Source organism: Anabrus simplex, chromosome 8 (assembly GCF_040414725.1).
Source record: "Anabrus simplex isolate iqAnaSimp1 chromosome 8, ASM4041472v1, whole genome shotgun sequence".
NCBI lineage: Eukaryota > Metazoa > Arthropoda > Insecta > Orthoptera > Tettigoniidae > Anabrus > Anabrus simplex.
Window position 1 is genome coordinate 95,936,142 of NC_090272.1, and position 15,675 is coordinate 95,951,816.

The 15,675-nt window shown below is 37.8% G+C and overlaps 1 protein-coding gene across 1 annotated transcript in view; it reads right to left on the reverse strand.

The window, feature by feature from the left end:
- Pen (Pendulin) overlaps positions 1 to 15,675 on the reverse strand; it is an 83,495-nt gene that overhangs the window by 39,521 nt on the left and 28,299 nt on the right. The window contains exon 6 of the mRNA XM_067152381.2: positions 1,824 to 1,962. Within this exon, the coding sequence (XP_067008482.1) occupies positions 1,824 to 1,962 (139 nt within the window). The remainder of the gene's footprint in view (positions 1 to 1,823; positions 1,963 to 15,675) is intronic.

The window sequence follows — 15,675 nt, forward strand, 5'->3', positions numbered from 1 at the left end:
GAAATCTTCCAGCACTGCAGTTTTATAAAACTGTAATATTAGCAAGTGAAAGAGCTTTCGTTGGTCATGAGAATTCCAACACCGTCTCTGAAGTCTGCTTCAATAGTCCACGAGAAATGACTGATATTGTATTATAAATGAGAGCAAATTGAAGACTTTGAACAACAATATTACGTAGTATGTTTAAACAGTACCTATATTAATAATGATTCTATTAACGTAAGTGATTATTATTGACGATCATTTTATTTTACTGTGTTCAAGATCTAAGTAAACTATAAACTTTCAGCGAGAGAAACCCTATTTTGTATTCTCCTCAGCTTTATGATGCTATTCTTCGTTTATTATTATCTCATTTATGCTGAAATGCTTTTTTTAAGTGCAATTAAAAGTAATCAAAATGTCAATTTATTTTCATTTAATTGCTTTTTTCACAAGCGTTTGGAATTTAAAAAGAATACAGTTTCACAAAAGCAGACTGAAATTGTACAAAATTGCAACAAAAACAGCCAAGTCAAAATTTAAATTAACAAAAAAGATGGGTTAATTATGAGTTAGATTTCTCAAAACAGCGGAACTTAAATATTAAACCATTAAGGATATAACTTTAAAAAAAAAATTTTCTGACCATCACTGCTTTGCCTCTACAGGTTTTTCATCCATATTGAAAAATATACCTTGAGTGACTTCGCCGGTTTTGATACTAGACGCCCCACTTGTTCTTTTCCGACCCCGACGCTATTAGGTTTGCGAGGGCTAGGGAGTCTTATTTTCATGCCTTTCGTGGCCCATTTCTTCATTTTTCGAAGTATCGGGTCCCTTCCATTTTTCCGTCTGATTAGTGTTAAACAATCATCACCACCACCAGATCTCACTGAAACAATCTTGAGTAACTTATCTGTAGTTTTGATCGTGTAAGAGGTACTGTATATAAATATTAAAGAGCATAATGCTCATATTATTACAATTTAACCAATTAAAAATGGTGAAAATTTAAAATTTATAACATTTCAATCAGATGAAAAACCAATATTGCATCCATCCCTGGATCTAAAGTATATTTCAGGACACTGACAGTAGTGGAACAGAATGGAAGGAAGACCATGAGATTTTTGAAATCTCAACCATAGCCCCTCAGTGTCCAAAGCTTCCATTGCTACATTTATCTCTTTTCTTATATTTTATTTTTACAATTGACTTTACACCGCACAGGCACAGATAGGTCTTATGGCGACCATGGGATAGGAAGGGACTAGGAGTTTGAAGCAGCCACAGCCAGGTACAGCCCCAGTATTTGCCCGGTGTGAAAATTGGGAACCACAGAAAACCATTCAGGGCAGCTGACAGTGGGGTTTGAACAAACTATCAGCAGAATGCAAGCTCACAACTGCGGGCCCTTAACTGCACAGCCGACTCTCTTCGTGCCATATCTCGCCCAGGAAACTCTCCATACCAGTAAGAGGGTATGTGCATCTGAGAGAGAAAAGAGTTAAGAGACTTATCATGCATAGTCAATGACCTATTCAGTGGGGAGACGTTTTATAAATCCCCACATTTTAGTCAGGATTTGGAAACCTTTGTGAGAAACCAGCATATATGCCAGTTTGCTACCACTTTTGCTGCAATAACTGCCATTCATGACCTGGATACTAAAAAAAGAATTTGCCACTGTACGGCAAGTAAACCATTACAAAAATGGCAACAATCAACAAAATATATCTACACTTACACAAGAGTTTCACAACTCAAATACTTCAAGTTTGAGTTAATTTGGATATATTGAACATAGATAAATTAACACAGCATTACTGCAATATACTTACCAAGCACATCATTATCTTCATAAAAAAGGAGCCTGTTCAAAGCTGGTAAACATGCCCTTACTTTATCAAAAGGTGGTGCTGGATTCTTATTTCTGCACAAATTAGACAGTGTCCAGACAATGTTTCGCAAAAATGCAACCTATGAAAAAGAGAATGTTGCATTACCACAAATTTTGAAATTTAAGTGCTAAGATTATAAATTGATATCTTGGACATCAATACATTTTAAAATGCAAGAACAAAGTATCCCTTGTAAATTATTTTCCACATACAACTAGAGAGGAGAGATACGTTAGAAAACTACAGTTACTAATTTTAGCTGTTTTACAGAACAGCTAAACAGTGGTAAATATAGTAGTAATCTGAGAATTTTGAGAATTCAAGTTCTAAAGAATTAGCCATAACTAAAAAAGAGAACAGAACACATTGAGATTTAAAAAAAGAATAAGCAGAACTAAAGAGTTATTAACCGTACAAGTGCCATGCAGTAAAGTCTGTAGTGCCAGGCGAATGTAGAGAATTACGTGTCGGAATAAAAATATTACAGGATACTATCCTCATTTTTCCGTATTGAAAGTCAGTTAAAAGAGGAGAATAAAAATAACAATGTTATAGTAACTAAAGCAGACAAAGGTGAAACTAGAGTTCTTTTAAACAAACATGATTACATTAGCAAAACAGAAACATTTTTTTGATAATTATGTAATATCCAACAAAGACCCTATAAAATTCAGAAAAATCTAAAGAATGTACTTAAAAATTCTACTTTTCTAATAAATGAACAAGAGTATCAAAAAATGATTAATATGAATCCCAAATTACCCACAGCTAAAGCTCTACCTAAAATCCACAAAGCAAATATGCCTGTTAGAAAATCAATAGTAGAGGGAGTCCTACTTGTAGAATATAAACATTTTTACACCAATTTTTAAAGAAACATTACAAATTTAACAGCAATTCAATGATAAACAATTCAAATGAATTTTGCGAAAAATTAAATAGTTTCATCTTACAACCACATCAGAGGATATGTTCTTATAATATAACAAATATGTATCCAAGCATACCTATTAAAGAAACCATTGAAATCATCAAATCTAATCTACCTAAACAGGGCAAGTTAAGTACGTACAAAATACAAGAGTTTATAAATCTTTTAAATTTTGTTTTAAACAACTATTTCACATTCAACGACAACTTACAAACAGATGTGTTTGGGATGGGTGACCCCACGTCAGGAATTTTAGCAAATAGTTACATGGATCATGTAGAGCACAGCAAAATAAACGCATAAAAGGACTATGTTTATGGTTTAGACAATACCTTTGTTATAATAGATAGCAAACTTAATGACATTGATAATAAACTTTTTAAATAATCTAGACCAAAGAGTAGAATTTACTGAGGAAGAAAATCATTCGTTAAATTTTTTAGATATTACAATAACACGAACAGAAAATAAATTTAACTTTCAGATTTATAGAAAGCCATCTTACGTCCCAATAGCTATTAATAAAGATTCCCTACACCCAAAATCACAGAAACAAGCCGCTTTTTTTTTTAGTGTAATATACAGAGCCTTCAAAATGCCACTTTCTGAAAATAGTTTAAAGAAAGAAATTCAATTTATACAAGACTTAGCTTCAGTCAACGGTTATAATATAGATGTGGTCAACAAAATCATCAATAGAGTGAAATCTAAACTAGCCACTAGCCTTATTCCGATCAAAACGGAAAAACCTAAATTCGCAACATTTACATTCACCAACCCAGCAGTATACCAAATCACGAATCCGATCAAAAAACTGCATATCAATATTGCATTTAGAACACAAAATACAAACAGAAATAAATTTTTCAACCACAATAGTGCAAATCCACGCAATAAATGCCAAAGTTCAGGAATCATTAAGCTAATTGTTCAGATTGTGGTTTTTCTTACGTTTGCCAAACTGGCAGAAGTACTATAACTAGATATTTGGAACATGTAAATACAGCTAAACATAAAATTTTTTACGATGAGTAATCACATGCAAGAAAAAGGACACCATTTTTCCACAACAGAAAAAGATTTAAAAATAATCAGAAAGGTCAATAAAGAAAATTAATGAATGAGCTAGAGAACATACGAATCTACCTACAAAAATACTTCAATAAAAATAAAAACCTGAACGACGAAACAGAAATAAAAAACCCATTAACAGAACAAATTCCGAAGTTAATACAAATATTCGAATTCAATAGCACAAAACTGAAACAATTTTATCCTGAATAATAATAATAATAATAATAATAGCCAATCTACGAATATACAAACACTCCACACAAGATCTGAACATTGCCCTCCAAGAATCACGTCATTCGCTAGAGCGCCGCCCTCTGTTACCTCCCCTCTTAATGCCCCGCAGATACGAAGAGACACATACAACACGAGGAGCGCAAGTAGTCGTCAAACAACTGAGTGCACTAATGTAAATGCAGGCAGAAGTAGAAAGGGTAAGTGCTGATCCTTCAACATTAGTTTCTTCAACTTTTAAACCATCCAACATATATTAACAATAATATCTTCCTGTTACCGAGATGTCAACAAACTTACTTTCGTAAAATTCGATGAAGGTACCACTTGCTTATCATCAAAACTAGACTCACCATTTCACAGTTCTAGCTAATGTTTGTATAATTGCTCTATACTGTTAAAGTCTACAAGCAAGTCGTGAATTTGAAAAATTGTATGTTAAATATTTCAAGTACGACAAATTTATAACCTATAATCAACAGTGTTCTTCATTTTGTTAATTTACGGACGAAAGTAATGTTAGTCACGCCTAAACTCAGCTGTTTTGAGAGTACACTAAGTTTTTATATCCATAAGGTACGTGTGGTAAAGCTCACGCCAATAGTAACAAAAATATTTTAATGTGTATTCCAACAAATAATTTTAAGATATTCAACAATTTTAACAGATCGTAAATGTATTTATACAAGACTAACTTGTGACATTGTATGTCCTATGTTTTTAATAACACTACCCAGCATGATTTTTGCGGCAAAGCATCTGATATGTGATTTTAAGTAAATAAGGTCTCCTGATTTCAGAAATGTCGTTGGTTCTGTTGTATCACTTCTAGTTTTCGTGTTATTTGCCATTTACTGTCTGAAAATGTGTCATTGTGGCACAGTGCTGCTTTGTAATAACGAATCTGCTGTTAGCTTAAAGGCTGTACTACTTAATAACAGAAACATTCTAGCTTCCATTCCTGTGGCACATTCCATTTCACTAAGAGAAAATTATATCACAATGCAACTGTTTTAGATAAAATCAATTATCATGAGCACCGGTGGGATGTGGGTAGTGACTTGAAGATATGTGGTATTCTATTAGGACAACAAGCAGGCTACACTAAATTCCCTTGTTATTTATGTGAATGGGACAGCAGAGCTAGGAACAAACACTGGTCCACACCTTCCTGGCCGAAGAGACAAGTTTTGACACCTGGTGTGAAAAATGTTACAAATGATGCCTTACTTAAGCTACTATTATTTGCAACCACTACTAATCAAACTGGGAATAGTGAAGCAGTTTAAGGTCTTGGACAAAAGTAGCCCGTGTTTCAAGTACACTGGAAGCAAATTTCCACATTTATCTGATGCAAAAGTCAAGAAAGGCATTTTAATGGACCACAAATTAGAAAACTTCTGAAGGACAGAAACTTTGAACAGACGATGAATGCCGTGGAACTCGCTGCATGAAATTCAATAAGAGACGTCATAATGAAGTTCGTAGGAAATGTGAAGGATGAACAACACAAAACAATGGCGAAAACGATGTCGAATGATATGAAAGAGTTGGGGTGTAGAAGGAGTCTGAAGCTGCACTTTCTTCATTCTCCTCTCGATCACTTTCCGGAAAATCTGGGGGCTGTTAGCAAAGAGATGGGAGAGAGGTTCCAAGGAGGCAGAAAGAAGATATCAGGGGACGTGGGATGAACCAATGATGGCCGACCACTGTTGGTGTTTGAAAAAAGACAAACTTGATGCAGTCAGACGCTGGGCAGCCAAGCGTTCATTCCAAGGGGACATCTAGGACTTAAAGTTTTGTTCACATTTATGAATTCATAAAGATACTGAATGAAAGTTACATTGTTTGCTTGTAAATCGTGTTTGTCAAAATAAATTGCTTCCATTGCCTCAGAGTTGTTTGTGTTTTGTGTAAATCAGTATTATATTACAATAAATGCTGAATAGTTTATTGTAATTTTATACTCAATTATTCATTGTATACAATAATTCAAGACATTCAACTATTTCAAAATATATATTATACAAAAAATTAGAAATATTTCCAAAATTATCAACATTTTTCAGTACGTTTCATATGCAATATTCAGGTCTATCTCTTATTTTGATATACCTATTGCGAGAAAATGTGATGTGATACGTGGAAACTGACAACGGATTCGTGTTCAGCGACCCAAAATTAGTGAAGATCACCTATCACACCTCCTGCCGCAAAAAGAAAGTTTGAAAATGCTGGGTTGTGTAATTTAGCATTAAAATAGGGATGAGATCCTAATTTTATAATTGATTTTAAAGTATTGAATAGGTGGAAACAAAGTTTTGTTCTCTTTTATAAAAATATTAGTCACTTACTAGGCACATCTTTATGAATGAAATAGCATTTTAAGGAGGAAGGTTTGTGCATTATTTGCAACATCAATACAAGATATATACTTCAAGACATTTTGACAGAAGTCTTTAAATTAATTTTTTATGTTTAGATTTAAAGTTTAAGGTGCTGTGAAAAAAAATTGCCTAGTAAGTAAATATTTAGGAATATACAATTTGTCGAAAATAACATGAACTAACATTGCACAATGTTTCAGGATTCCAAGTTTGTACCTCTCCTGAACACTGAAGAACATTCGAATAACACTACATAGAGATTCAACCATTTTTACAGTACCTGGCCACTTTATTACACACAAAGAAATCATTTTTCTAACAAAATGTTATATTAACGGACTTAACAGAATATTACACTTTCACAGATGGATAGCATTACAGTATGTTTAATTTACGATGTCGTACACAGTTTTAAGACTGCAATTCTAATGTTTGGTCAGTCCACCCTTAGCTTCTATGGCTGCTTGCACGCTGCGAGGCATACTTGTAATGCAAGATGAAGCTGCTGCTGACAACTTTTCATTATGGTTCCAATGAAATATAAACCATTCAAGTAGTTGAAACTTGGTAGTGATACACACTTTACAAATTTCACGTTTCAGACAATGCCACACTCAGTCTGGTGAATTACCAGACCAGTCCAAAAGAGGAAATTTCTTTCCCTTTCTGAAAAGCTTTAATAGAATTTGCTGTGTGGCATTGAGCCCCATCTTGTTCACATTCACTAAACCATTCCAACTGTGGGATCAGTCTCTTTTCAAGTATTTGTCTGTACTGATCCTGACGCATTACACCCTCCACAATCTGAAGACGTCCCATTCCCTTTCCACTTATCACTGACGAAATCATGACCTTGGTAGGATGTTTTACTGTTCGCTGGACGCAATTCTTCTCCTACGTTTCAATAGACCCTCTTCTTACAAACCGAGATTTCTCGCTTGACACCTCAAAAGTTGATTCATCACTGAAACAAACCTAGGAATTACGAGTATAAAACTTAAAGTTGTAAATACTTGTTGGAATTTTCCTAGCTAAAACATCATTTGTTAAGGAATTTACACTGACTGCACAAATGTCATGGGATAGCGGAGCACTGATGCGCAGGTGTGTTGCCTGTGCAACACGCCCCCGTGCCAGCGGCAGTTGTATAGGAGACCTTGTGAGCAAAGGCTGTGCACGTAACAGGTGTAACATGGAACGTCGTGGGCTGACACCGTTCGAACGGGGTATGGTGGTCGGTGCCCAACGGATGGAAAGTGCGATTACGGAAGTGCTGCAGGAATTTGGCTTCACACGATCAGCTGGGTCCAGGGTGTATCGTGAATGGTTGAATGCGGGTGTCACCGTCCACAAAAGACAAACGACCGGCCGCCCAGCCACCCTCGACGACCGTGACCGGCGACATCTGAGACGGACTGTCAATAGTGACAGACCGGCAACCCTGCAACAAATCGCGGCTCAATTCAACACAGGCCGTGCTAGACACGTCTCCCAGTGGACAATCTGTAGGAACATAGGTTCTATGGGGTATGGGAGCCGGCGCCGCACATGGGTGCCACTGTTAACCACACGTCATCGGGCACAACGACTCTCCAGTCACCAGGGATGAACACTGGAACAATGGCGTGATATGGTCAGACGAATCAAAATTTTAACGGCACCATGCCGACGGGAGGCACCGTGTATGGCGCAGACTACATGAAGCGATGGATCCCGCCTGCCTCGAAGGTGTGGTCCAGGGCGCTGGTGTGTGTTATGGTCTCGGGTGCATTTTCCTGGTATAGAATGGTCCCCTAGTTCCGGAAGAGACTTTGAATGATGCGCAGTATCGGAGACCATCTCCACCCATTTTTGGCCTTCCAGCGCCAAGACGGTTCTGCAGTGTTTCAAGATAACGTGCCGCCACATCACCCGGGAATGGTTCCAGGAACATGCAGTGGAGGTCCAACGACTGCCATGGCTACCCAGGAGCACCAATATGAACCCTATCGAGAATATGTCGGATGTCCTGGAACGCAGGCTCCGTGCCATGGATCCTCATCCACCAACAGACCAGCATTGGTGGCCGCTCTGCAAATGATTTGGTGTCAGCTGTCTCCAGAGGACTACCAGGGGCTTGTGGACTCACTTCCACGGGGTCTCACTGCAGTTCGCAGGGCCAGAGGAGGCCCCACACACTATTAGGTGACTATCCCATGACATCTGCTATATTAACTTAAAAGCAACTGTACAGTCAAAACTAAATAGGCACTTAATGCTTTAGTTTCACAAATGTCATACATTACATTACCACCTACTTTCTTACAAAGCAGCATTTATGTGTATTTAATGCATGCAAAGTATGATTACGTTTTGCAAGCTCCAATTTACATCAATATATCTAATTTAATAAATACTAAGTATCATCAATTTTACATAAAAACAAAATAACATTTTGTAAAATTGCCACTAAACCAGACATGATACTCCAAAAATATTTTTTTTCTTGAATTCTACGTTCACTGCACAAAAAAGTTTTTGCAGGCTAGTGTTTTTCTTTACTTAAGATCTTGTATTCAATTTCTGTTGCATAGAGGTGAACATTTTATTTTATGTTAAAACCAGTATGAATTGATTTGTATTTTATTGGCTCTCAAACTATTTTAAATCAATCAACATTTTATCTCAAGCCAACTTAAATTGATTCACATTTTGTGTTTTAAAACCACGTAGAGATATTCAACATTTTATTGCCTTTTAAAAGTAATTTAGTTTGTTCTCCATTGTTCTTTCAAACAATTTTTAACTTGGAATTAAAGTTTTCTTGCCTAGAAACTGTTGGTTTTCGTTTCTTTGCATCAATGCAGCACTGTCAGTGCTTTTTTTAAATTGTCTACGACCTTGAGCTTACTCCTATTGCTTCCGAAGGTAAGTGTTTGTTTCTCTCCCTTGTACCGTTTTGATGTGTTATATGTACGGTGCAATGCGCATTAATATAATTCAAACAGCAGCTATCTAGGTTACGTTAGTAAGGTCAGAGAGAACACTGCTGCCACAATCACCAGAAAATTAACAGTTCGCAATTTACTTGCGTAAAGCCCTGAGCAACAAGAGACAAAATGCTGCAGACTAATGGCGGTGGTGGGGATTTTTGTTTCAAGAGGAAGTACAACTAGGTAATCATCCTCTCAGAACAAATTAAGCAAAATAAATTTAAAACAAAGTTATTTATTCAACAAAGGAATTTCAAAACTAAGCACAAAATAAAACAAAAAGGTAATGACTTAAGACGAAAAATATCTAGCGAATCAAAAGGGAACGTTCATTCCTTCAGTAACAGAACACTTACAATTTACATACACTTGATTAATCCATTGTTGCAAATAGAGCGGATGAGTAGATCGGCGGTAGTCGCGTCATTGGCTAATATGAATTTGAAAGTTTCCTGCAGGCCGAGGCTCCATCTTAGGCCAGAGAGATCGGTGAAGTGAGGATGTGGGCCACAGCAAAAAAGTACAAATTCAGGAATGACTCCATTTTTTATTATACACTAGTATATCAACATATATATTTTAAACAGCCACCATCTTGAATTACTCATTTCAGTAGTAAGAATTTAAGCTTTGTATCTAAAGCTTGGGTGGCTGACCCCACACCTAGTAACAAGAACTTCCTGTGGAATATGACTTCAGCTTGCTGTAGTGTACCATACTGTTTAATCGTGAGAATGGATATTTAACGCAGTAAAAATATTGGGCAATAGGACGCCGCTTGTGAGGGCGTGATGCAATACGGAGCTCAGGAATCCAGAAGGTAATTCCCGAGGCAGGGTGTGGCTGTGTACAAGTGAGAAAAAATATGTGGAAGAGAGAAAGAGAGATAAGACTTTGTTATGGGAAGTCCCAGTGCCACCCTAACAAAATTTTAAGCGGGAGCAGACAGGTTCGCCACACCACGGGAATTGAGCCATAATTCTCATATTTGGAGGTTTCCCAGGATAGCAAAGGGATGGGAATTATCACTAGAATTTTACTAAGCTAACGGTACGTCAAAATCTATTAACATAACTAAATCAATAAATACGCAGCAAGCCGAACTACCGTGGAAAGATCTTTAGTGGCCACATTCCAGACTCAAGTTGTTTCTCGGGGCATTCCCTAGCATCGTTTGGTTTGGTGCCTCCTATAAGAGCTGAGAGATGAGGAGGAGGGCATTCATTGAACGATCACATTGCTGCTCGTGCGCGTCGCGTCTGCCTAGATTGCGCCAGAAACCTTTTTGTTCAGAACAGAGACAGTGAGTATTTAGTGCAGTGCACTAACTTTGATTCAGTGGATCAGTGATCTATAAAGTTACATGTGGTTGATTCATAGGTGTGACAATATTTAGATACTTATCAGCGAGGTCACGTGTGGCTAATTCATTGGCAACAAAAGAACGCTGTACTTATAGATGTCAATAAGAAGCGGTAATGGCGAAACTCGCGAGGTGCAGAGGAAGTGCGGACAATAGGTTAAGGAGGTCTATATTCATTCTCTGATAGACTTGTGAATCCGAATTAGGCGGGCATGAAAACACGATAAGCGAGTAGATAGGTTCGAGGGCTGAAAACAGATAGTGACTTAGTGCACAAATTAGTGAGTATACGGTTATACGAGAATAGAGGACAAGGATTTGTAATATTGCAGAGTGTTAGAACTGTATGCTAGCTCCAACCTTAAAGGTCCGGAATAATGTGTTGTAATTAAAGTAGGCATCTCATTGCAGAGAGAGACAGACGTGTTCCAAGAGACGCGAGGAGCAAGATCTTCAGAACGTGGCTTCGAGAAGATGCTACCTCGAACGAGGCATCCCTCAAGAAGACGGCACCATGGACCAGCTGTACGTGGAAATCGGACTCCAAGGATCGACCCTGGACGAGACCACTACCATGATGGGCTAAACCATTATAGCCTAGCCAGATGGGGAGAGGAGGTCATCATAATGAGATAAGTGAACCATAGTCCTAGGCATGCAATAGAATTGGGGAATTACGCAGAGATGGAAGGATTAAACTTGTAAATATTAACATAGGATTTGATTGTAGCCAATCAGGCTGCGTACTAAGGTTGTTTTGATGTATATATAGTGTAAGGGTAGATAGATTTTCTTTTTCTCTATATGTAATGCAGGCAACGATGTAACTTGATAACGCGGCAAAATGTAGTGTGCTTAGTTGGTATGAGCTGTTTGAGGGCGATAGACCTATTTTTCTTTGTGTCAGTCATTGAATACGTTTTCCTTGTAGGATTAGGATTACTATGAGTAATTACCATTACATTCCAGGGGGAAGGGCAGACATATCTGCGTAATGTAAGGTGTGCATGCTGACAGTATTTAATTATATGCATAGCTCTATTTACGTGACTTAGATGGACAAACTGTAGCGTAGGCCCAGGCATTACAGCTATTTGACTGTGCTACTCTGCCAAACAAGGGCTTGAACCTCTAACCCCCAAGGTTACCGGGAACTCGTATTATGGACGGAATGATTTTACGAGATAGTATGGTAGAACACTTTGTGATATAATTGCAGCCCGTGGTGGTCTGTTAATGAGGTCGGATACGTAGAGTGTGAGGCGTTTTCCTCATTTTAATGGTCATTTTGCTTCGCTATGTGTAGAAGTATGAACGCCTTTGTGAAGGGAGCCGGAAGAGCGCCAGATATAGGGTAAGAAGTCAGGCGGTAGTTTGTTTACAATTTTTTTTGGTGATGTCCGCCAGGCCCTTGGAGAGACAGCAGGGTCGATGTACAGCCTGCTCAGTGGGGCGGGGGGGGATAGGCTCGGCCAACTTTAAATCGCCCGGGGGAAGGTCATCATTCTTTTGGCAGAGAAGCGGTTTGGGGACACCGTGGCTTCATTCATTTTGACTTTTTACCTCCGTTTCTTTTTTGTTTGTTTGGCATTTCTTATGGTTGCGTATTATATTGCGTATTATAATTGGTAATGATAGTCCATATGTTGACACAAAGTTTTGCCTGGTGGACGTTGGTTCACGTCGAGGTATATATGTAAACCATGGCTGTAGAGTAGGTTATCAGACATTTTTTTATATACGTATTTGTGCTGCTATTTAGGTGTATATAAATTTCCCAAAATGGGAGAACTTTCTAATAATAGCTCCAGTTTCTGCGGAATATCCCTAATTCTACCATCATGTCATTTTATGTCGTAGGCACAGTGGTGCTGTTTCCATGTTGGGGACAACCGTTTCTTTTCCTGGGGCCTGTTCCACAAATGCACTTTGCAACTTTGCACTTTTCACTTTTCACTTTTCAAATCTTGCAGAGTGCAAAGTCTTGCAGTTCCACCATCATCTAGGCATTACTTTTCAATTTCTTTGCAAAGTGAAAAGTCTTTGCGTATGAGTGAACCGATCATGTTTATTCCATGGTCAAACTGTATAATACTCCATGATTTTAATACTTTATTTTTCGCGGTGAATTTGACGATAATTGTGGTACTGGCAGCTTTAAAGTTTTGATCATGGGAAAGAAAGAAAATTACAAGAAGCTAGCGGTGTTAGAAGTTGTCCAGGAGAAACGGGACATTCTTTTTGGCAACTTCAAAAATAATCTATCACATGATGACAAAGCGATCCGCTTGGACTGAAGTTCTAAAGAAAGCTCAGTCTTTGCAGTTAGCTGGAGCCGAAAAATCTTGGACGTACGCGAGGGATAATCTATTTGGATTATGGAAATGTCGTGCACTAGTAAGTAAATATTTACGTTTTCATTAAATACATTAATTGAGAATATATCGCTTAAATCAGTTCGTATAACCTCACATATGTCGATGCAGCATGTTGCATAAGATTGTAATGTAGAAGTGATTGAAGAATATATGTAATGATTTCCTCTTACCTATATATCACGTCTGAAGCATTAAATTCTTGCTTTTAGGCAAAAAGAGATAATGCCAAGAAAACTGGAAGTGAAGGAGGGAAAGATAAACAATTGGATGAGATGGATGTTGCTATCTTTGACATCCTGCAGAAAGATTCGGCCGTTTTAGACGGGCTGAATCTTCCTGAAAGCTACATGGAAGATCAAGCGACCGTGGAGCCAATACCGACTCCTGCCGAACTTCCCAGTGGCGAAAACCTCGAAAACCTACAAAATACACCGAGGAGAAAGAAAAGGAAGCTGTTGAATTCCCCGCGTCCTATTGCTAACATTGAAGAAGATACGGTGACAAAAAAACTGAGGCAGGAACTTCTCCGTGTGGAAATTTACCACAGGAAATTGCAAACTCTGAAGTTGCAAAGGGAATTGGAGATACCACCATCAGAATTTACTAGTGACATTGCGGCTTCTGCTTCGCAGAATTTTGTCTATAATGCAGACGAATACATAGAATACATAGCCAATGAAAGTACCGAGTGATTGAACTTAAATTTCATGGTAACATGTTTATTATATGTAGATTAGTAGAAATATAGTATAGTAAATAAAAATTAATGTTATTAATATAGAAACAGATATTATTGTTCAGTTCAGTTAGTGAAATATCTCAATAACTAATTGAGTTTAGCAACGGCGTCTAAATCTGGTCTCATCATTTCCAGGATTGGGGTCTTCATTTTCATCCATCAAGGTAAGTCTTCTTCATTTTCTCTTCCAACCTTACGTGCAATATTATGCAATGCAATACACGCTAAGACCACCTTTCCCGCTTTTGTTGGACATAATCGTAAGTGGTTTAAGCAGGGAAAACGTTCCTTTAAAATTCCGATACTGTTCTCAACAATACGCCGTGTCGATTTATGTGCCTTGTTAAATCGTTGCTCAACAGCATCGTCAGAATTTCTATTAAGAGGGGGTATTAGCCACTCTTAGTCCATAGGCACTGTCACCTAATATAACTGCTCCTGGGAACGGCCTCCAACCTGAGTCAAAACGTCTACATACGGCAGTGTTTCTTAAGACCCTGGAATCGTGCGCGCTACCCGGCCAACTAGCATTAGCACTGTAGAAGGTCAAGTCTGCGCCACTAATCACCATAATATCGAGAGAATGATGCCCATGTCTATCAACATAAACCTCCTCGTGCTCAGTAGGAGCATCAATATTAACGAGAGTACCGTCAACACATCCACACACAGAAGGAAAGCCACCCTTCATTAGAAATTCCGTCGCTATATTATGTGAATTATCAGGCCAACGTACTAAGTTAGGAAATATTACATTTACTATAGCATCTACGACTTTAGTAACAGTTCTGCAAACAGTTGATTTGGATGCCCCATGCATTGCTGCCACACCGTGCAGCTGGGCACCATTTCCTAACCAATGTAAGCATATCAGAATTTGTTCCTTTTCGGAAAGGGATTTACTTCTTTTTGTTGCAGGTTTCAATAAATGACCAATCATTTCAAGAATATAGTCAGCCTGTAATGGGGTAACACGAAAACACTCGCGAAATTCTGTCGAAGTGAGGTTATGAAAATTAATCCTGTCTTTGTATGTTCTCTTGTTGGATTCATCATCACTGTCCTCACTTGATAACAAAAGCTCTCGTCGTAACATGTTTATATCACTAAACCAAATTTTAGGCCGAGAAACTAGTGTACATACTTATTAATTAACAACTGAAAAGTGAATCATCTCTTTGCAAAATTTCTGAAAACTTTTCACTTAATTACTTTGCACTTTGCATTTCTGTACCAATGGAGGAACATAACAGGCTTGAAAAGTGAAAAGATTCCTAACTTTTCACTTTGCAAGCTAAATCTGAAAAGTGATGGTGGAACAAAAACTGAAATGAAAAGTGCAAAGTGAAAAGTTGCAAAGTTCGTTCGTGGAATAGGCCCCTGGTTCACATATCTACAAACTTCAGCATAACGGCATAACCCAGACTGTGTTTTCTTTGAAACTGTAGATGTGAGCCTTTGGGGCATTTATTTGGGCACTACAGGTGCAATTATTGTAAATAACCTGAGTTATGAATACAAACTTATGCTCAAAAATTCAGATCGTAGCGAAAGTGTTCCTCATTTCGTAGTTTACTGTAATTGTATAAGTTCCCCCATGATCCTCTCATCATAAGAACCCTATTGTCGACCATTTCTGCCGACTGGTGCCTGTATGTAAGAACAGGTGAGCAGGTAAGTATGATCCTGCAGTGTTGTGCCCTGTATGGTACAATAG